Raw genomic sequence first — 19996 nt, forward strand, 5'->3', positions numbered from 1 at the left:
GAGAAAAGGCCCCATAGGAGGTAAGAGGGAGTGAGGCAAAAAGAACGTCGTTTTGTGTTTGTTTTTTAATAATAATAATAATAAAAATAACAACACCAGTTTGTATGCTGACAGGAATAATCGAGCAGAGGGAGGAAAAGTGATGCTGATGTTGCAAATACTCTGAGATCATGAACTTCCTTTTGAATTGAGCCAATCTAGGAAAGAATTTTCTGCTACTTGCAACCCAAAGAATGTTCACTAACAGAGTGAGCAGTGTCTTCATACGTGTAAGTCTTTCCTGTTTTATGCCCACTGAGGTATAATTTTTAATAGTGCTCTCATGCTGGTGTGGATGACAAATTATATGGTCACACTAATTAGTTAGGGACATTGGTTCTGAAGCCATAGATTCCAATCCTGGGCCTGCCACTTACCAGCTGTCATCTTGGACAAATTACTTAACTTCTGTGCTTCAGTTTCTTCATACGGAAAGGGGACTAACAATGGCATGTATCTCATGGTGTTTTGCTGAACAAATGAGGTAAAGCATTTAAAGAGCTTACAAAAGGACTTGCTAAATATGGTAAATATTTCATAAATATTAGGTATTATTAAATCTGCATGCCACATGATGCAGAATTCTCCTATACGGTAAAGAATGTAAGCTGCTTCCTGATCCGTTTTTCCCTTTCACACATATAACCTTAAAGGTAATTAGTTTAAATGCAACGAACAAAGTGAAATTATTCACAACTCCGTCTTATAGGCGACGAAGCTGGGAAACCGAACAGTTAATTGAGATAGAATAGGAATTTTTAAATAAATGTTAAATTATGGACTGTGTCAAGGTGCCTGGAGTGATGTGTGATATTATGTGTCGACGTGACTGGCCCACGGAGGATGCCCAGATATTAGGTCGACCATTATTGTGAGTGTGTCTGTGAGGGAGTTTTAGATGAGATCACCATTTGGATAGGTAGACTGAGTAAAGCAGGTGGCCCTCTAGTGGGAGTGTCCCATGGCAATCACTCGAAAGCCTGAATAGGACAAAAAAAGCTGACCTTCCCTCAAGCAGGAGGGACTCAAGCCTGACTGCTTGAGGGGGGACACTGGTCTTTCCCTGCCTGCGGACTTGAACTGAAAAAGCGCATCTTCTTGAGACGATGCCAGCAACTTCGGGACTGGAACTTACACCACTGGCTCTCCTGGTTCTCAGGCCTTTGGACTCGGACTGGAACTACACCATCAGCTCTCCTGGGTCTCCACCTTGCCAAGTGCAGGTCTTGGGTCTTGTCAGCCTCCACAAACATGGGAGCCAATTCCTAATAAAAAAAAATCTCTCTCTCTCTCTCTCTCTCTCTAAATATCCTATTGGTCCTGTTCCTCTGGAACCCTGACCAATACACTTGGGAAGGCACAAGCACCTGGTGCAAGTAAAACTACATGATGACATGATGGAACTCAGTAAAGAGTGGGCAGTATGATCACAGGAATTACAGATACCCCATCAGGGTTGCAAAACAGGGTTTTAACAAATAATCATCTGATGGTTAGTAAAGGCTGTGGTAGGCAGAATTCTAAAACTGGTCTCCCAACATATCCCACCATAATCCCAGGTATTGCGAATTAGAGGAGGAATCACGTGCACATTTGCACTATGCTGCATGGCTAACAGGATTTTGCAGTTGTAATTGAGGTTATTAAACCCCTGACCTTAAAATAAGGAGATTATCCTGGATTATCCAAAAGGGCCTAATCTAACCACAGGAGCCCTTTAAAAGCAGACCGTTCTCTCTGGCTTGCAGCAGAGGGAAGCAACAGAGATCTGAAGCCCAAGGAGGATCTGACACACCACTGTTTGCTTAAAGATGGAGGGAACCACACACAGGCAGCCTCTAGGATCTGAGAGCAGCCCCGACGACATCCTGCAAGGACATAGTTCAGTCCTGCCACCACAGGAGCTGGATTCTGCCACTCACCTGGATGAATGAGCTTGGCAGCTGCTTTTTCCCCGGAGCCTCCAGGTAAGGTCCCAGGCCCACTGACACCTTGATTTCAGCCTTGTGAGACCCTAACCAGAGAACTCACTTGATGCATGCCACACGTGTTACCTGTGGAAACCGTGAAATAATAAACACGTGCTGGTTTAAGCTGCCAAATTTGCGGCAATTTGTTACGCAGCACTAGAAAGCTGACACACCGGTATTCAGGTCATTAGCATATTGAATCTGTTGTGCGTAAGGTAATTCTCTGTAGTATCCAACCTACTGGGGAGGGTGAGGAATCATTTCTGGCCCAGCCATAACCACATGAACCTCTAAGGTGCAAATTAAAATAAGCGCCACCAAAGTCGCAGGGCAGAGAATTCTAACGCTAGTGTAGTGGAAGATTAACTGCAATACAGAGGCAAGAACAGACAGCCTGCAGTGTGACAGCAACATGAGGGCACGTCCTGGTAAGACAGGGCCATACTCAGTGTGAAGGGCTTGGACACTGGAGCTGCCCACTCAGTCCCTGCACTTCAGATAAAGCAGAACACTCAGTTCCCAGGCTCCCTACAGGGCAACAGCAGGCAAGCACAGTCAGGGGAACTGCAGGTAGTGGCTCTGAATTAAATGGAAATAAAGTTTTACGAAAAAGGGTTTGGTGCCATAGACATTCTTTGAGGCTTTAGAGGTAGACAGACTGGCTCCAACACTCTGTGATCCTAGCTGTGTTTCAGAATTCTAAGTTATTAACTGTGTGTGAGTGTGTGTATGTGTGTGCGCGCGTGTGTGCGCAGGTGAGACGCCTCCTCGATAATCCTGACAAATCTTTACAGACCACTGGGTTTAAGATCTGCCTGCGTGATTTTCTGTACGAAGACAGCTGGATCAGCTTGCCTGATCCCTCTAACCCCAGAGCCTACCACGGCACGTGGAACATACGCATTTTCTGACTTTTACACCAGCTCCCTGTATTCAGCAGCTTCTAGTACCAGTGCACTGCTGACTTCCTGGCTTCGTGATCAGTGTTGGCCTTTCTAACAATCTCTCAGTTTCTGAAATGTCCTCACGGTGGGAGCCTTTTTAAAGCCCCTAGGCTTTGCAAGTGAAAAGTGACTGAAGCATAAAAATCATTTAAAGAAATTTAACTGCAGAAATTAATTAGTGAATATAAGACTGGTAATTTGATTATTTGTTTTGCTGAAAATCACAAATATTCGGGATTAAGGAATCACATCCATGAGCCCCCAAACAGTCGAATTTTCAGATAGAGGCCTTCATGTTCACAGTCACAAGGTCTCAGTTCCCCTGATCTGACTCCTGATCCTACTGCCTCTATTTTTTTTTTATCACCCAAGTCTGTGTCTCCTCTTCCTCTTTTCCTCTCTTGCACTGTAAATGTACTCCGTGGATACTTCTAATTCAGAAATTACATTCTTTTTTATGTTTGTTTTCCTGTGAGATCCTTAAGGGCTGGTACCATATTTTCTTTGCTCTTTGCTTATCCTGTACGACATACACTGCATGAAACATGGTAGGCATTGCTGAAGGTTTGCTGAAGGCATTTCTTTCATACTGAAACTCTGACAGCAAAAGCATCCACTTGCAATCTGGGAGTAGGACAGTAGATGCATTCTATATAGGTAGCATGTGTGTGGTCTTTGAGTATCATGCAAACTCTTCTAGAACCTAGGAGGTGTTGGAGGACGAGATCTGGTTCATTTGTCCATGTGCCTCTACACAGCACGTGGCACGGTCTTTAGCCCACAATATGGCTAAAAGCGACAATTCCCAGAACTTAGCCATGTGTAAGCCTTTCCATGTCTGCCACCCCCAACTCTAATGTTATAAGCTTAATGTTTTCTGTAAAGGAAGGTACTATTTGTCATGAGAAAAACTCGAAAAATAAATAGAATGATGACATAGCAACGGTGTGGAATTTTAAAATTTACATTGGTGACTCTCAAGAACACAGGAATTTTTTTCAAAAACTTTTAAAAAATGTGGAGATATGCAGACAATGGATTGTGACAGCAGTTCTCCTAAATCCCAGCTCTGCCACTTCCTAGCTCTGTGATGAGCAAGGTATCTACCCTCCTGGGCCTTGGTTTCCTCATTTGTAAAACTGGAATAATGGTACTTATGCCACAGGGATTTTATGAAAACTGTCAGTGAGATATGTAAATACCTGACACATGGTAGGCCCTCAAAGAGATTTTATCATCTCTTCTGATATGTAGTTAGGAAAAAGCAACAACAGAAAAACAGGATTCCTTTACAAGAATTTTGGGAATTACACACAGCAGAAAGTTCATCCGAAGCAACAAATCAAGGATACCTCCTTTGAGACGTAGGCTGGTACTAAAAGCTATCTGATCAAAGTTAAAGCGAAGCTCAGAAACTAAGAGTCTAATTGGTGTCCTCTCCTAGGAGATCTCGTATTTGGGGAAAAGTGCTAAGAAAACCACCGATTTTCCAATGTGCACCCGAGGAGAAGATGGGGGGAAAAGAGTAAAGGAAATAATAAACACCCGAGGAGAAGATGGGGGGAAAAGAGTAAAGGAAAAGCCGTTTTCCTACTAATCTCGAATTCCAGAGGATGATGCCCGGCTCAGAACCCCTGGTCAGAGCCACCCTACCATGCTGCTCACTAATGGTGCACCTTCCCAGAACAGGTGGATTTTACTGGGGGTACCGGGAGAATGTGGCCGTTTTCCTGATCCCAATTTTGATTCTATACCTCGCTTGTGGTCTTCATCAAAGGAGCCTGCGAAATGTGCAGAACAGCTTGGTAACCCTGAGAAATCTGTAGTATTGCTTCTGAGGGAACTGGTCTCACGGTGCCTGGGCCTGTGGGTGCACAGCAGCATTGATCAGTAAACTCCTGATCTTCCCTCCTGGGCCAGTTGGATGTCTTTGTGGAAGAAAAGGGCATCCTGCCAAGAACAGGATTCTCACACAAGGAAACTAGCTCTGCAACAAAGGACCCTCCCCAGGATCCACAATCATCAAAAGTCATGAAGGAGTGTGAACAACAATTACTTTGTTCCTTCACAAGGACTCAGAATAGTCACCTTCCATCTGCCGCAGCAGGAATCAGTGTTGAATATACCAACATTTGGCCAAAGCAGCTGGGGCGAGATCTCTGGGATGAAGAGCTTCTGCAAGTGTTAGGAGATGGGATGAAAGCTTTGGAGAGCTGGATCAGTGAAAAAAGGAAGGGAACCGGACAGGACTGCTGGGAGCAAATTAAGCGGGGGTCTGCCTATGCTGCACTCTTTCTGGGGTGTTATCATCGGTGAGCCCCGAGTTTCCCTCTCATTTGGGCTATCTACTGCCAGATCGTGGGCAACTTACAGAATGTCCGTCATCTCAACAGTCTCCCTTACGAAGTGGGAATGACAATATTTCCTCTGAAGGAATTCAACTACAAATCCTGTAGTCCTAGGATTCAACTACAGAAGATCAATGAAGAGCCTAGCTTGGTACCCATCGCTGCATGTACTATTACTTCACATTAATCTCAACTTTCATTTCAACTAGCTCATTACATTCTTTTGCGTTCACCACGTTTAACTGTATGATTACCTTTTATTCTCAAAGATACACTTTTATTTGAAGAAAATATATTATGTAAATTAGTACATGTTCTGCGCAGATAAAGCAAAGTCTATTTAGGTGACGAAGGCCTGAGGTCTGGAAACGCCACCCTAAGTCATGCTGTGTAGTAAGCACAGGGCTGGCCTAGGAGGGATCCACGGAAAATGAGTCAGACATCTGGCCGCGCCGACCAGCAGAGTTTGCATGGCAGCTGATACAGACATGGTGCTCACACAGATGGCACCTACTGGAATAACTGCAGTTTGTAAACAGAATGTTTTCCCTGTTAGTATCGCTTTCACAAATTAATTAATTAACGGATTGATTAATTCAATGAATATTCCGTAGTGCCTTCCCAGTTGTATCAGAAAGTGTCCTGGATCATGGACTGACAAAGACCAATGAAACATGGCCCTTGCCCTCAAGGGTATCACAATGTACCAAGGGAGGCAGACACACTCATTACATCAACAGATATCCTCTGCATGACTACAATGTGTGCTCAGCAAAGTTCTGGGCTGCTGGAGATTGACCAGTGAGCAAGAGACAAAGATCCCTAAGACCAAGGACCTCACAGCTGGGAGCTCTGGGGGAGGACAGAGATAAGCAACAAACATAACAAAGAAGTAAATAACAGAGTCTGTTAGTTGATAAGTGTTATAACAAAAGGACAATTTAGGCCAAGGCAAAGGGGATCAGGGATAGGGTGGAGGGTGGGAAAGACGGGTGCACTTGGCAATATGCTGTTCTGTGGCCTGGTTAGCCCTCACTGAGAAGGCGAGAACTGAGCAAGGCCTCCAGGGAAATGAGGAAGTCAGCCAGGCAGATGTGGGTGAGGAGCATCCGGGCAAAGGGAAGAGCTAGAGCAAAGACCCTGAGGAGGGAGCCTGGCTGACAAGATCCAGAAACTGCAGAGTCCTGGACCTGAGTGACTGAAGGGAGGCTGGTGTGGTAAAGTCAGAGAGGAAATGGGGCCAGATCTTGTAGGGCCTCGTACACCTTTCTGAGGGTTTCGCATTTGACTCTGAGCCATGAACGGAACAGCGCTAGGAAGGGTTTAGTTGCTGAATTAGAGGTCTGTACAGAGGACAGTATCAGTGAAGAGCAGGGATACAGCAGTCAGGGGACCAGAGGGAGTGATCAAAGAAGCAGGAGAAATCAAGGAGTGCTGCCTCTTTGCGAGAGAGTGGAAACACTCACCTGGACTTGACCTCCATTGACCGTTGGGCTCACGCCCGTGACTGTGCACACGTGTGCCGTTACTCACAAAATCACAAACTTACAAGTCCTGTATTCATCCCCATGGTTCATCCATTAAGCAAAGAAAAAAAAATGGGGAGGTATTTTTTTGTTCCAATCCCTTTGTATTTGAGAAGTTTCTACTGAACTACCTACTGTAGCCCCACTCTGAAGCCCTTGCTGTGTTTCAAGGAAAAACAGATTATCCAAGGAACATGATGAAGCCTCCCTTTTCACACACGTGAAAAGCTATGTGTGGAGTTGCCTCTCTTCACTCGTCTTTCATTTTATATTTGTAATAAACAATTATTAGGTACAATGAGAACCATCCTTTATGATCCATGTAGGCTCTGTCACACTCTTTCAGTCAATCAATGTATTTTGAATCCCTGCTGGATGCCGAGCTCAGGTCACTGTGCTGACTCAGGGGGAACAGGTATGTATCAGGCTGGACCCTAGCCTTTCAATTTCTTACAAACATACAGACAGATCATCACAGCGCTCGATCCTTGATTAGAGCCATGACAGAATTAAAGTCAAGGGAGCCCGGTAAAATGGAGGAGGGTCATTTAATCGCAGTGTAAGGGGTGGGTGAGTACACATGGTCAGGAAAGCCTTTGGGGGAGGGTTGAAGTTAATGAGTTAGGTACTTTTACTATCCCCATTTTACAGATGAGAACTATCAAGGTCCAAGATATTCACTTGCTTAAGGCTGCACAGCTACTGAGAGAGCCAGACTTAAGTTCTAGGGCATTTGGTTTACAAAACACCAATTTTTTTCCCACTCACTGACTACTACTAAAATCACATTTCCCGACTCTGCTTCCCTTTAGTACGTCTAGAAATCCTCTCAGGTATGTGTGGTCACTCTCCTGAAAGCTGGGTGCAGCTGTGAAGACCACAAGGCTCTCAGAAGGTCTGTAACGTTCTCCATCTGCGGTGACAGCTGTTCTGGAGAGCTCCTCCCTCTTAGAATTGCATTCCACTTAAAATTAATCACAAAAGAGGCAGCTCTAGGTTCCATGCCCATCTCACCAAGAAAGGCACCCAACTTCCCAGGACCATGCTTCTAATGTTGCTGTCACTTTCCAATCTGCCTGCTCTTTCCTAAATCAGAAAACATGTGGAAATATGTATCCCAGACTAGTTGCGCTCAGAGCAGATCCTCTCAGTTTTAGAACATTACATAGAAGCTGTGTTCTCCTGGCTGCCCAGATCTCCCAGGCAGAAAAAAATGAGAGCGGAGGAAGTCTGCGCCACAAGGAATGACGTGCACTGTGTGTGTATCTCAGCAACTCTCAACACGTGCGAAATCTGTCATAGTGAAGGGAAGATTACCTTTGGTGTCAGGCAGACCAGCGTGTGACTCAGCTCCATCACTTGCTGCCTCACCTCCTTAAACCCATCTCAGCCTGTCTCTTAATCTGTTGAAAGGAGATTTTGATACTCATTTTTCAATTTTGCTGGTAAATAAATATTACATGCATAAAGTGGACCCTCGACAAATCAAAATCAATGCCCAGGATGATGACAAAATAGAACGTCTTCTTCTCTGTAACACTAATTCCATTTTATGCTTGCAGGGGAAATTGAACTTCAAGTTGTTAAGTAACGTGTCAAGGTGACATCCTTCATTGGTGGGAGTGAGATGGGCCCTCAGGTGGGCTTTTCACTATATTTCTCAGGAGAAGAACATCCAGAGCGGAAATAGCTTCCTTTGAACTCAGTGACCCTTAGCAAATGAACACCTTACCTAAGAAGTCAACTCTGAACGTCATCCAAAAATGCCACAACAGAATGTAAACTGGTGGAGCCACTGTGGAAAACGGTATGGAGGTTCCTCAAAAAAACTAAAAACAGAGTTGCCATATGATCCTGCAATCCCACTCCCAGGCATATATCTGGAGAAAAACATAACTTGAAAAGATACATGCACCCCAGTGTTCACTGCAGCACTCTTCACAACAGCCAAGACATGGAAACAACCTAAATGTCCATCGACAGAGGAATGGATAAAGATGATGTGGTTCCTATATACAATGGAACACTACTCAGCCACAAAAGAGAATGAAATAATGCCACTTGCCGCAACATGGATGGGCCTAGAGATTATCATACTAAGTGAAGGAAGTCAGACAGAGAAAGGCAAATACCATGTGATATCACTTATATGTGAAATCTAAAATATGACGCGAATGAACTTATCTACGAAACAGAAAAGGACTCACAGACATAGAGAGCAGCCTCGTGGTTGCCAAGGGGGAGGAGGCTGGGAGAGGGATGGATTGGGAGTTTGGGATTAGCAGATGCAAAGTATTATATATAGAATGGATAAACAGCAAGGTTCTACTGTACAGCGCAGGGATCTATACTCAATATCCTGTGATAAACCATAATGGAAAAGAACATGAAAAAGAATGTATACATATGTATAACTGAATCACTTTGCTATACAGTAGAAATGAATACAACGTTGTAAATCAACTACACTTCAATAAAATAAATTTTTTTAAATGCCACAACAAACCGTAGCTCTTGATAAAAAGAATCCTTTTGACAAGACATGGTGACTTTGTGAGAGCACAGCTATAGAGACATGAAGACTTGAATTCAAATACTAACTCCACTCTAAGCCTTCTCTTCTATGAAACGGAAATAATAACTGTCTCCTTAGGATTTAATGGGCTGTCAGTTAAACAGGATACAGGGCTCAACACAGGGTCTGGCACAAAGACTGACACGTACAAATATTACATGTCTTAACTTCATCCCTCTCCTTCTGACTCCAGGGAAAGTTCAATGGCAACCTCTTCAAGAAGAGGTGGAATTTCTACTGGGAAACATACTTTCTTTATTTTTGGTTGGATTTTGATGGATGGCAGTTAATGGTGGTGTCAGCTAGCTCTTGATGTATAAGAAACCACCCCAAATTTTAGTGGCTTTAAACAACAACTGATTCTTTTGCTCATAATTCTGCAGCCCAACGACTTCAGCTGGGCTCGGGTGACTGGTCCTTCTGCTCTTCTCAGAGGGCTTACTTACGCATCCGTGGTCAGTGCTCTATCGGCTAACTGGCTCTGCTGCGGGCTGTATGGTCTAGGATGGTCTCACCTACATTTCTGGCAAAGGATCCACTGTAAGGTGGGGTGAAGGCGATGCATGGACTGTGGATCTCTCATCATTCACCTAGCCCAGGCTTCTTCACATTGTTGTCATCTTGTTTCAAGAGCAGCAAGAGAGGGCAAACCCCAGTGCACAGGCACTTTTCAATTCTCTGCTTGCTTCACACTTGCTATGGTCCCATGGCACAAAGCAAGCTCCGTGCCAAGGCCAAGGACAATGTGGGAGGCATGCACGTATCACAGCTGTTGCTGTAACAGTCTGCTACCACAGTGGCTCATGAAACAACCCTGTTCATCAGTGGAGAAACAATGAACTATAGATAAACCAGACAGCAGAGTGCTAGTCTCCCAAAAAAGATTTCTACTCTTCTTTAGAAAAAGTTAAAACTGTCTTGCCCTATTGTTTTAACAGGTGGAAAATAAAATTATTTTATGAAATTTGGAAAAAAACTAATTTGGAAACTTCCTTGGCATTGCACTAAACCTACAACCTGTGGATCTCTTTATCCAGGAACATGTTATGACTTTGCCAGTAGGAATTCAGTCTCTACCTCCTTCCATATTATAATGTTGCTTCTCCTCCCCCTTCCAATAAATATGCCCCACCCCCAGCACAGACATATTGCATAGGCATAATCTGATGTGGGAGTGATGCAGCAGACTATAAAACGGCACCTCTGGTGAGACAAGGACATACTACCTGGTAACTGTGAAGCAGACTGGTGATGTGGCTGGGGCCTGTTTGGTCCACACTTCCCTGCAGACACCAGTCCAATCTCCCAGCTTTGCTAAAGTTCCTCTTGATTAATTCAAATATCTTTTAGAGTTGAGTACAAGTTTTATCATTTTCTACTACAATGTTTTTTTTCAGGATCCCTCGGTATTTTGTTTACTTTGTAGTGGTTGATATTGCTACTGTGATGTCATCGTTTCCACATTATATTTTCTACAGGGTTATTGCTGGCATACATGAAAGCTCTTGGGATTTTAAATGTTAATGTTTATTAACGTCTACCATTTAAAGAAATTTATTTTTTATTTATTTTTATTTATTTATTTTTGCCGTACACGGGCCTCTCACCATTGTGGCCCCTCCCGCTGCGGAGCACAGGCTCCGGACGCGCAGTCTCAGCGGCCATGGCCCACGGGCCCAGCCGCTCCGCGGAATGTGGGATCCTCCCGGACCGGGTCACGAACCCGTGTCCCCTGCATCGGCAGGCGGATTCCCAACCACTGCGCCACCAGGGAAGCCCTAAAGAAATTTATTTTTACATCGTTTCTTAGGTGTTTCCCAAGAATATATTCCTACCATCTGCTAAGAATGACAATTTTGTCTTATTTATCAAAATGGTAGGCTTTTTTCTCTTTACAATCTCATTGCACGGGAAAGAAAATCTAAAATGATATGTAATAATATGGGTGATAATTGGTATATTTGCCTAGATCCTGACTATAATGGATTGTGTTTCTAGTTGTTTAACATCATTTATTTGTGAGTATGGGCACACTGAGGTATACAGCCTGTGCTGAAATCTATTTTCCTAGTGTTTTGGGGGTTTTTTTGTTGTGTTTTGTTTGTTTGTTTGTTTTGTCCACACCTCGCGGCGTGAGGCAGTTCCCCAGCCAGGGATCCAACCCGTGCCCCCTGCATTGAAGCGCAGAGTCTTAACCACTGGGCCACCAGGGAAGTCCTCCTAGTTTGTTTTTAATCACGGTATGTTGCCTTCCTCCAAATGTTCCTTGATCATCCATATATCGGTAAAATATGGTCATTAGCACTAGTATCGCTATTGGTTGAGGTCATTCTCTTCATTTCTCCATTTTACCATTTTCTTCATACAGTTTTATTATATTATGCCCATATATTTTTGTCTTATTATACTTCTAGATATTGAGGGTAGTCTTGCCACCAGGAACAGAATCAATTTTATGAGCTATTTGGATACACACGGCGTGGAACAAGCTGAACTGGCAAGCTGAACTAACTTGTTATTTAAAAACCGGACTGTATGTTTCGTAACCATTTTCCACATACCTTTCCGATTCAATTTCTCCTTGATGAATGGATTATTTCACTGGAAAAGTGAGGTGTTGTGATCCTGCTTGCCTGATGCCAGCAGACGGTCTGTGGGTAAGAGAGAGACAAAGATGCCTAAGTTGCAATAAGGCAAAAGGGAGGGGATATCAGAGGTCTTCTTCACAGGTTACTGTGAGAGCAGGGAAACAATAAGAAAAAATACGAAGGAGGGGGAAGGCTTTAGGCTGTTACATCTGGGGCTGTGGGAGGGCCACTTCTTGGCCAAGGGGACAGGATGACCAGACAGAGGGGAGAGAGCACCAAGTGGCCTTGCTGGAGTCCCTGGCCAGGAGGCTTCTAAAAATCAACATGCAAAATATGAAGGGATTGCCAGAGGCATGTTTCCCAAAGCCTCAACCAGTACTTCTCAATGAGAAAGAGAGACAAGGGTGGAGTGTGTGGAGGGGAGAGATTCCTGGGATTTAATAAAACACTGCTTTGGGTGGTTCTCCAGCTGTTGGGTGAACATGACCCAAAGTGCAAAGGTCTGAACCAAGTAGGTGAGGAGTTTACTGCTGAGCAAACCGAGGACCAGAGGTTGGGTAAGATGTCAATAGGGGTTCAAGAAAGGTGTTCACTTATGGGCTGTGCCAAGATGCCTGGCAAGGTGAAGAACCTGCTGAAGAAACAAAACTGCATGATATGACTCAGCAAAGATTAGGTACTGTTTTGTCAAGAATACCGAGGATCGTCTTGACAAAACCGGGGCCTTCCTGTAAGTAAGCCGGCACTCTACCTTATGGGTGATGACGAGGACCACACGCACTTGACCGTCCGTCCTGTGTGTAAAACGATTGCGTGTGTGTTTCCTGCAACCTGGTGGGGAGGGTGAGGAGAAACGTCCGGCCGCGCCACAGCCACGTCTGGCTCGAAGGCACACGTGGAAGCAAGCTTGGCCCAGGTCACAAGGCGGTGCATTTCACCCCGGGGGCTGCAGATTCCCAGCCCGGAGGTGCGGGGCGCCTGCGCAGTGCGCCCCAGGCGCCGCGCGCTGCGGGAGCCACGAGACCCCCGCCCCCCGCCCTCCGACGGGAACGCGCACGTGCCCGGGGACGCGGACGCGCCCGCGAATGCGCCTCACCTCTCTCAACCCCGGCCCCGTCGGCTGAGGAGGGAGGGACGCGGACGCGCACCGGAGACGCGGGTGGGCTCCGCGCAGAGTGGCGGGCTCCGGGGCGGAGGCGGGGATGGGGGCGGGGGCGGTGGCGCCTCCTCCACTCAGGCGTCTGCGCCCGGGACCCCCCGGCCGCGCGGGGGGACGGACCGACTGACGTACCTCGCGCGCCCCCGCCTCCGTCCCCGCCCCCGCCTCATCTTCCCCGAGCGCCCGGGGCTCACGGGCTGAGGCGCTTCTCTCTCTCGCCGCCTCTCGCCGCCCCTCGCCGCGGCCCTTTCTCTCGGCAGCACCTCGGAGTCCCTCGTCCCGGTGGCGGCGGCAGCGGGGACCCGAGCAGCGGCGAGCGGCCTCGAGGATGAAGTGCAAGCCGAACCAGACGCGGACCTACGACCCGGAGGGGTTCAAGAAGCGGGCGGCGTGCCTGTGCTTCCGGAGCGAGCGCGAAGACGAGGTGCTGTTAGTGAGTAGCAGTCGGTACCCGGACCGCTGGATCGTGCCGGGCGGGGGCATGGAGCCCGAGGAGGAGCCGGGCGGTGCTGCAGTCCGCGAGGTGTACGAAGAGGCGGGAGTCAAGGGGAAGTTGGGCCGGCTCCTGGGCATTTTCGAGCAGAACCAAGATCGCAAGCACAGAACGTACGTGTATGTACTGACTGTCACTGAGATTCTGGAGGATTGGGAAGATTCGGTTAGCATTGGGAGGAAGCGAGAGTGGTTCAAAGTCGAAGATGCGATCAAGGTTCTCCAGTGCCACAAGCCCGTGCATGCCGAATATCTGCAAAAACTAAAGCTGGGCGGTTCCCCAACCAGTGGAAACTCCATGGCCCCGTCCCCGCCAGAGAGCGATCCCTAGTATGTACCGCTCCTGCACAGACTCTTGCTTTCCACCTACCTGACAGTAAATAGTGCCCGGAGCGCCCCTGGTGCCGTGTGAGGTCTCACCGGGAGGAGGGAGGCTTCTTTTGTTTCCTTGGCAGACCTCTGAATCACGCTTGCAAACTGTCTCAGTTGCCAGGCACTGTTTTCAGACATTTTGCACGTTTTCAGATGCTTTCAGAATCGCTTCTTGGTAGCACTGTAACACATTTCGGAAAGCCAAAGCCACATGGGATGTTTTGGTTTGTTTGTTTGTTTGTTTGTTTTTTATAAAGGTGCCTTAACTGCTGACCCAGTCTTTTGGGGGCGGGTGTGTGTGTGTGTGTGTGTACACGTGTATACGTGTTGTGGTTGTTTTTTCTTTACAGTTCACACGTGTGTGTGTGTCCGTATGTGTCTGCGTGTGTCTGTGTGCGTATGTGCACTTTTGGTACCAGTCTTGTGGGTTTTTTGTAGTGAAGGCCTTTAAAATCTGATCACCTTGGTTGTATGGCAACTTCATTAATTTTTTCTCTTAAGTTGTTTTCTCATTCACAGCATTAGCTCTTGTCAGCAAGCCCTTCTGTGATGGGGATTGGTTTGAAGGACCAGTGTTGAATTTCAAAGAACTATTTAAGGAATTTTACATCATGTGCTCTTTCCACACTGAACAATAATTTTATCTTCAGATATGTGATCTAATTTGCCTTTTTCAGAAATTGCTTAATTCATATGTTGATAATTCAATTTTCAGAACATTTTCACAACTGGTAGTTTTTTACTTCTTACTTGAAATGGCCATTTTCCATTGAGCCTGAATGTAGCTTAGCAAAATATTATTTTATAGAATAAAGACCCTCTCGGGAAGGTATTGTTATGTATATATCCTGATATGTACATATTATGAAAACTGTATTCTGAGTGTGATTTAGCGTGCTCAACTTTCAACTGCCATTGCTCCTTTCTCAGTGCCCTAGAACAACATGGTTCTCTCATTATAAACTAGTCTTTGAAAGAAAGTTAGTTCACATATTTGAATTCATGATAGTCCACTTAAACTTGTCGGAATACCAGTAGCCAAAAGAATGGAATATTATATGGTAATTACATCCCAGTTCAGTGAGTTAGCCTTCTTGATATTCAGCTGCTACAGAATCCTCAAACTGTCAGGATGCCTGAACAATCTCTCGTGAAGATTTAGGATAAAGGTTTTGTGTCACATGACAGACTTAAAAGCTACCAAATTAAAAGCTCTTACATTTGCATCAGTACTTGTTTGAAATCAGGGATCCTATCTAAGGTGCATAGGTCTGTCTTCTGGAACTACCTTTATTCCTCTAGCCATGTCGGGAGTTAGGTAGTGGGAAAATCTACTTTCTGAAGAGGACATCAGGGTGGAAAGGTCATTGCTTATATAACGCTTAAGCATTTTTAAAACATCCTTCTAGTAAATAAATAAGGTAGAAAATAATGGTTGTTTAAAACATTTTGTTAGTCCTCAAAGTAACCTGTTTTTAAACACAATTACTGCTGAAGATTTAATGGAAGTTACCTTTCTTAAATTAATTCATAGCTTACTGTTGTGCAGCATACATACAGAACAGTTGACAAATCTTTACAGCTTAATGAATCTTTATATAGTGAGCACATACATGTAACCAGAGTTCAGATCCAGAAATTAATATTACCTGTAACTCAAAAGCCCATTGCATTCCTCTTCCTAATCAGTACTACCCCTCCTATCTTTTAAGTTCTGCTTTTGAACTTTATATTGAATTTTAGAACACATACTCTTTTGTGCTGCCCCCTTGTGTGCTATATGTATTTTGTTCCTCAAAATACTCATATTTTTCTCTATTTGGTTGCATTTTAATTCTACAAATTGGTAACATGCTTATATGATTGCTTCTAAAAAGTGGGTTCTGTTCCACTTTCTAAAGAAATTCAGTACCACTCTTTTGAAAACAAATCGTATTACACATTCAAGCACAGATAAACAATGTACAAGTTTCAGTTCACAAAACATTTTCGGTACTAATGGCTATCAAAGTAAACTAAAAAATGAGTGGGTTTTTAAAACCAATGACAGTTTTATTATCTGTATTATATCATTTGATTAATTATGGTTATTGTGTATTTTTCTGTTTTTCTCTGCAAAAGTGATATATATCGAATATATATTTGAGTACATATTTTTAATTCCAAACAATCTGACTTTTACTATTCATTCAATCTCAAATAGACCCAAAGATATTTTCCCCCAATAACCTAGTTATTCAAGAAGATTCTTAAATTCTACATTAACATTAACACAGCAGATATACTGGGTTCTTATTTTACAGATATTTTTGCAGATAAAAACCCCTTCCACCTGAAATGCTGTCACAAATACTTTGGAGCCATAACTTGTTATTCTTAGAGGTAATAATGCATCATCTTATTTGGTTCTTAAATTAAGTATCTGACAAAGGCAAAAATGTACAATATTCATATTAACCCGTTATAAAGAATTTAGCCTATAAATATGTTGTGGGTTTGTTTTTTTGGTTTTTTTTTTCTTTTTTTTGTCGTTGTTTTTTGCCAGAAACATTTAGAATATATCATGCTATTTTTTTTTTTTTTTTTTTGCGGTACGTGGGCCTCTCACTCTTGTGGCCTCTCCCGTTGTGGAGCACAGGCACCAGACGCGCAGGCTCAGCGGCCATGGCTCACGGGCCCAGCCGCTCCGCAGCATGTGGGATCTTCCCGGACCGGGGCAAGAGCCTGTGTCCCCTGCATCGGCAGGCGGACTCTCAACCACTGCGCCACCAGGGAAGCCCTGTCATGCTATTTTTAAGGATTGACCGTTAGGTTCATTTAAGTAGTTTTTGTGAAATATTCTCTGGAACCTAGCCTAAAATAGTTTAAAGCTCCAAGGAGATTTCGTTTTTTCTCTTTAAGACCAAGTGTTTCAGGCTAAACAGGTGAGCAGAGGTCATATACAGAAAATTTCTACCACCTCAGTGCTCCAAAGATTGATGTACAGTTGGGATTCTTTTTCCTTGTAAGAGTATTAAAAAGTCACTTATATGTTGTTTGTTTGGTTTTTCAGCCCTCCCCTTGGTAAAAACGGAGAAAGGGTACTCTCCACAGATAATTGAAGTTTGCAGAAATGAATCAGATTTATTTTCTGCATGTTTAATAAACAGCATATATTTTCAGCTGCTCAAATACTTTATTATTTTAATGTATAGAGAGAAAACATTAAAGATTAATGTAGATACATAGAAACACTAGAAATAATTATTGCTATGTCTATAAAGTATAAATTTTTTTCAAGAAATTGTGTCTGTATATGTACACACACACAAATAATGTATATTTGGGGGGCAGAGCTTTTACTTCCAGGCATCCCATATGGGGAAGCCACCAGGCACTACCACAGTTTCATCAGTATTTTCCTGGTAGTTGTCTCCTGACAAACTGTTACACTGTATTTAACAGATTTTATGGGCAAACAGCATTATGAGAAATGGAAAAGTCACTATGGTGACTGAAATAAAACTTGACATTTTTATGAGAGTTTGATGTGATACATCAAACTACATTGGGCTTTGAAGTCAAACAGACCTAGGGTTGAAAACTGCTTCCAGTTTTTGTTAATTCTGTAACTTCAGCCAAGTTATCTAACTATCTCATGCTCAGGGTTTTTTAATATAAAATAGAAGATAATAAAAATAGTTACTTCATAAACTTCTACGAGAAGCCTTTTCTGACCACCTGGGTCAACGTACCCTCTTCTGTGTGTGTCATGGTTCTCACAATTTATTGTACTTCTCTATTTGCATGGCTGTGTGGCCAGTAGACAACAAACTTTTTGATGGATAGGAACCAGCCTGAATAATTGCCATAAGCTTAGAGTCCAGAACATGGAATTTAGGACTTTTTTATGTCTTAGATGACCACTCCCCCTTTGCAAAACTTCTGGTATCACTGCTTTCCTGACTTCTTTGTTTTGTAACATATACTGACCTGTAACTCCCTCAGCTGCTGATCCAGACTCACATTGCATCTGCATTAGATAATTCTGTGAAGGCTTTCCAAATGCAAAGTGAGTGATACAGATAATAAACCTTTTGTAAATTTATCAATTGGAAGAATTGTTAAATTAGTATGAGCCTGCTAATTGTATGTTGGTTTGTTTCTCCAGATGAACAGCAAAGATATCCAGGATTGCTTTGAAAGAGTCATTGATGTGAACCACTGATGAATGGAATTGGCAAGTATAGGTGAGCACTTCCATGCTTCCAAGGAGACAGCTCATCTGGTTTTCCTCCTACATCTTGGGACACTCCTTCCCTGTCTATTCCACTGACTCCTCTTGCCCTGGTGATTGTACTATTGTATGTGAACAGACTCTTATTCAGCACCCGTAGCCTTTTATTGTGCTTTTTTGATATGTCTGCCTTCTCCATTAGACTATGATATCCTTGAGAGCAAGGACCACACTTCCTTACTCTTTGCATATTCTGCATCTTAGACACTACTTGAAATATGGTTGGCATCACTGAAGGTTCTTTGATTCAACTCATATTTTATAATCACTACATGGCAAAACGTTCCCCTTCCAATCTGGTGCTAGTAGAGTATATGCTGTCCAGGCACCACGTGTGTGGCTTTTCTGTATCAGGTGTTTCAGAAACTTTTCAAGGCAGTTGTAAGATATTCAAGGACAAGAATTATTACTCATATTTCTAAGGCATACCACACAGTGGCTAGCACAGTTTTAAGATTACCCATCACTTAAGGCAACATTCTGTAGAATCAGTCCTTTATGTAACAACTTCAGTGTTTTTGTACTGTTGTTAATTTGCTTAAAATTTTATTCAAAAATATCACTTGCTATAAAAGTAACTATAAAAATAAATACAATGAACATAAGATAATGTGCTTTTTATAAAATTTTAAAATGATATACAAATAACAAATTTAATGTTTTTGCACTGCCCTAACCACCTCTTCCATGTAATCTTAACATCTCTTTGAAGAAAAGATGGTTTTTCTTATTTTTCAGATTCAGTATACTGTATTATTTGATGCCAGAGGCAAAAAGACTGCTATAGGCAGTTTCCAAAGTTAATCATGCCTCTTAGCTTGCCTAGGTTTCTTTTGCATCTCTTAGTGATTCAGTTAGCCACAGTTTTCCTCCCCTTTTCCAATACATCAGCTAGCTCCTCATCCCCCCTGGTTTCTGCATGTGAGAATGCAGAGGACTGAAAGACAACTAAATTGTTGTCACTTGGCAAAGGCATTGGGGGGAAAAAAAACTTCTGTTGGGGGGGGGACCGAAAATGAAAGATTTAGAGAGGACTTGGGTCAGCTACCTCCAGGAGATCAACTTTAAGAAAATGACAAAGGTGTTTAGAGGAAGTTTTATGGAGTTCTGCCATGGGGTTTGTGATGTCAGCACTCTTCCCCAGCTCCCTACAAAGGCCCTAAAGTGGCTTTAATATGGTAGTTTTCTTTCTTTTGCATTGTAAAGCAATTACATCAGGAAAAAAATGGGCTCCATTTGAGTGTTACACCCTTCCTCATGTTAACAGTGAAATATATTTATTTATTAATTGTTCCCCCAACCTTTACAGAATTTGAAATAAAAACACACCTCCCCAACATATTGGGGTTTTTTAGGTGTGATATGGTACTGTGGTTATGTTTTTTTTTATTCTTATCTTTTAGAGAAATGTACTGTAAGTTTGACACATGAAGTGATATGCTACTGATACTTGCTTCAAAATAATCTGAGGGTGGAGTAAGTGAGCATATAGTTGAAATTGGTGATAAATTGATAATTATTGAAGCTGCGTGATGGATATTTGGGAGTTCATTATTCTATTCTCTATACTTTTGTATATGTTTGAAATTTTCCATAATAAAAATTGAAAAAAAATTCTTCAGAGTTTACTTTTAGGACCCCCTCTATCCCTAAGACTTAAGTAGAGAAGTTTGGTTGGAACATTAATCTACAGCCCAGTTGCCAGAC

General features: G+C 43.3%; 1 protein-coding gene and 1 long non-coding RNA gene across 5 annotated transcripts in view; one reads left to right on the forward strand and one right to left on the reverse strand.

Annotated features, from left to right (window-relative positions):
• Nucleotides 1-12956, reverse strand: part of LOC115850002 (uncharacterized) — a 47041-nt gene extending 34085 nt beyond the window's left edge. For both annotated transcript variants that reach the window (XR_009560757.1, XR_009560758.1), the window contains exons 1-2: nucleotides 12742-12956; nucleotides 11964-12053 (exon numbers count right to left, since the gene is read on the reverse strand). This is a non-coding gene — a long non-coding RNA (uncharacterized lncRNA). The remainder of the gene's footprint in view (nucleotides 1-11963; nucleotides 12054-12741) is intronic.
• Nucleotides 12957-13094: 138 nt separating this feature from the next.
• On the forward strand, nucleotides 13095-19662 carry NUDT11 (nudix hydrolase 11). 3 transcript variants are annotated; one of them, XM_060292688.1, is made up of 2 exons: nucleotides 13095-13755; nucleotides 18164-19662. In XM_060292688.1, the coding sequence occupies exons 1-2, from the start codon at nucleotides 13478-13480 to the stop codon at nucleotides 18165-18167; spliced, it is 282 nt and encodes a 93-aa protein (XP_060148671.1). In that variant the 5' UTR covers nucleotides 13095-13477; the 3' UTR covers nucleotides 18168-19662. The 3 variants fall into 3 exon arrangements, with proteins under 3 accessions (XP_060148671.1, XP_069900816.1, XP_030702566.1); XM_030846706.2 differs by having other exon boundaries at nucleotides 13100-13971; XM_070044715.1 differs by lacking the exon at nucleotides 18164-19662 and having other exon boundaries at nucleotides 13098-13972.
• Nucleotides 19663-19996: the final 334 nt, after the last annotated feature.

The sequence above is a fragment of the Globicephala melas genome, chromosome X (genome assembly GCF_963455315.2).
Source record: "Globicephala melas chromosome X, mGloMel1.2, whole genome shotgun sequence".
NCBI lineage: Eukaryota > Metazoa > Chordata > Mammalia > Artiodactyla > Delphinidae > Globicephala > Globicephala melas.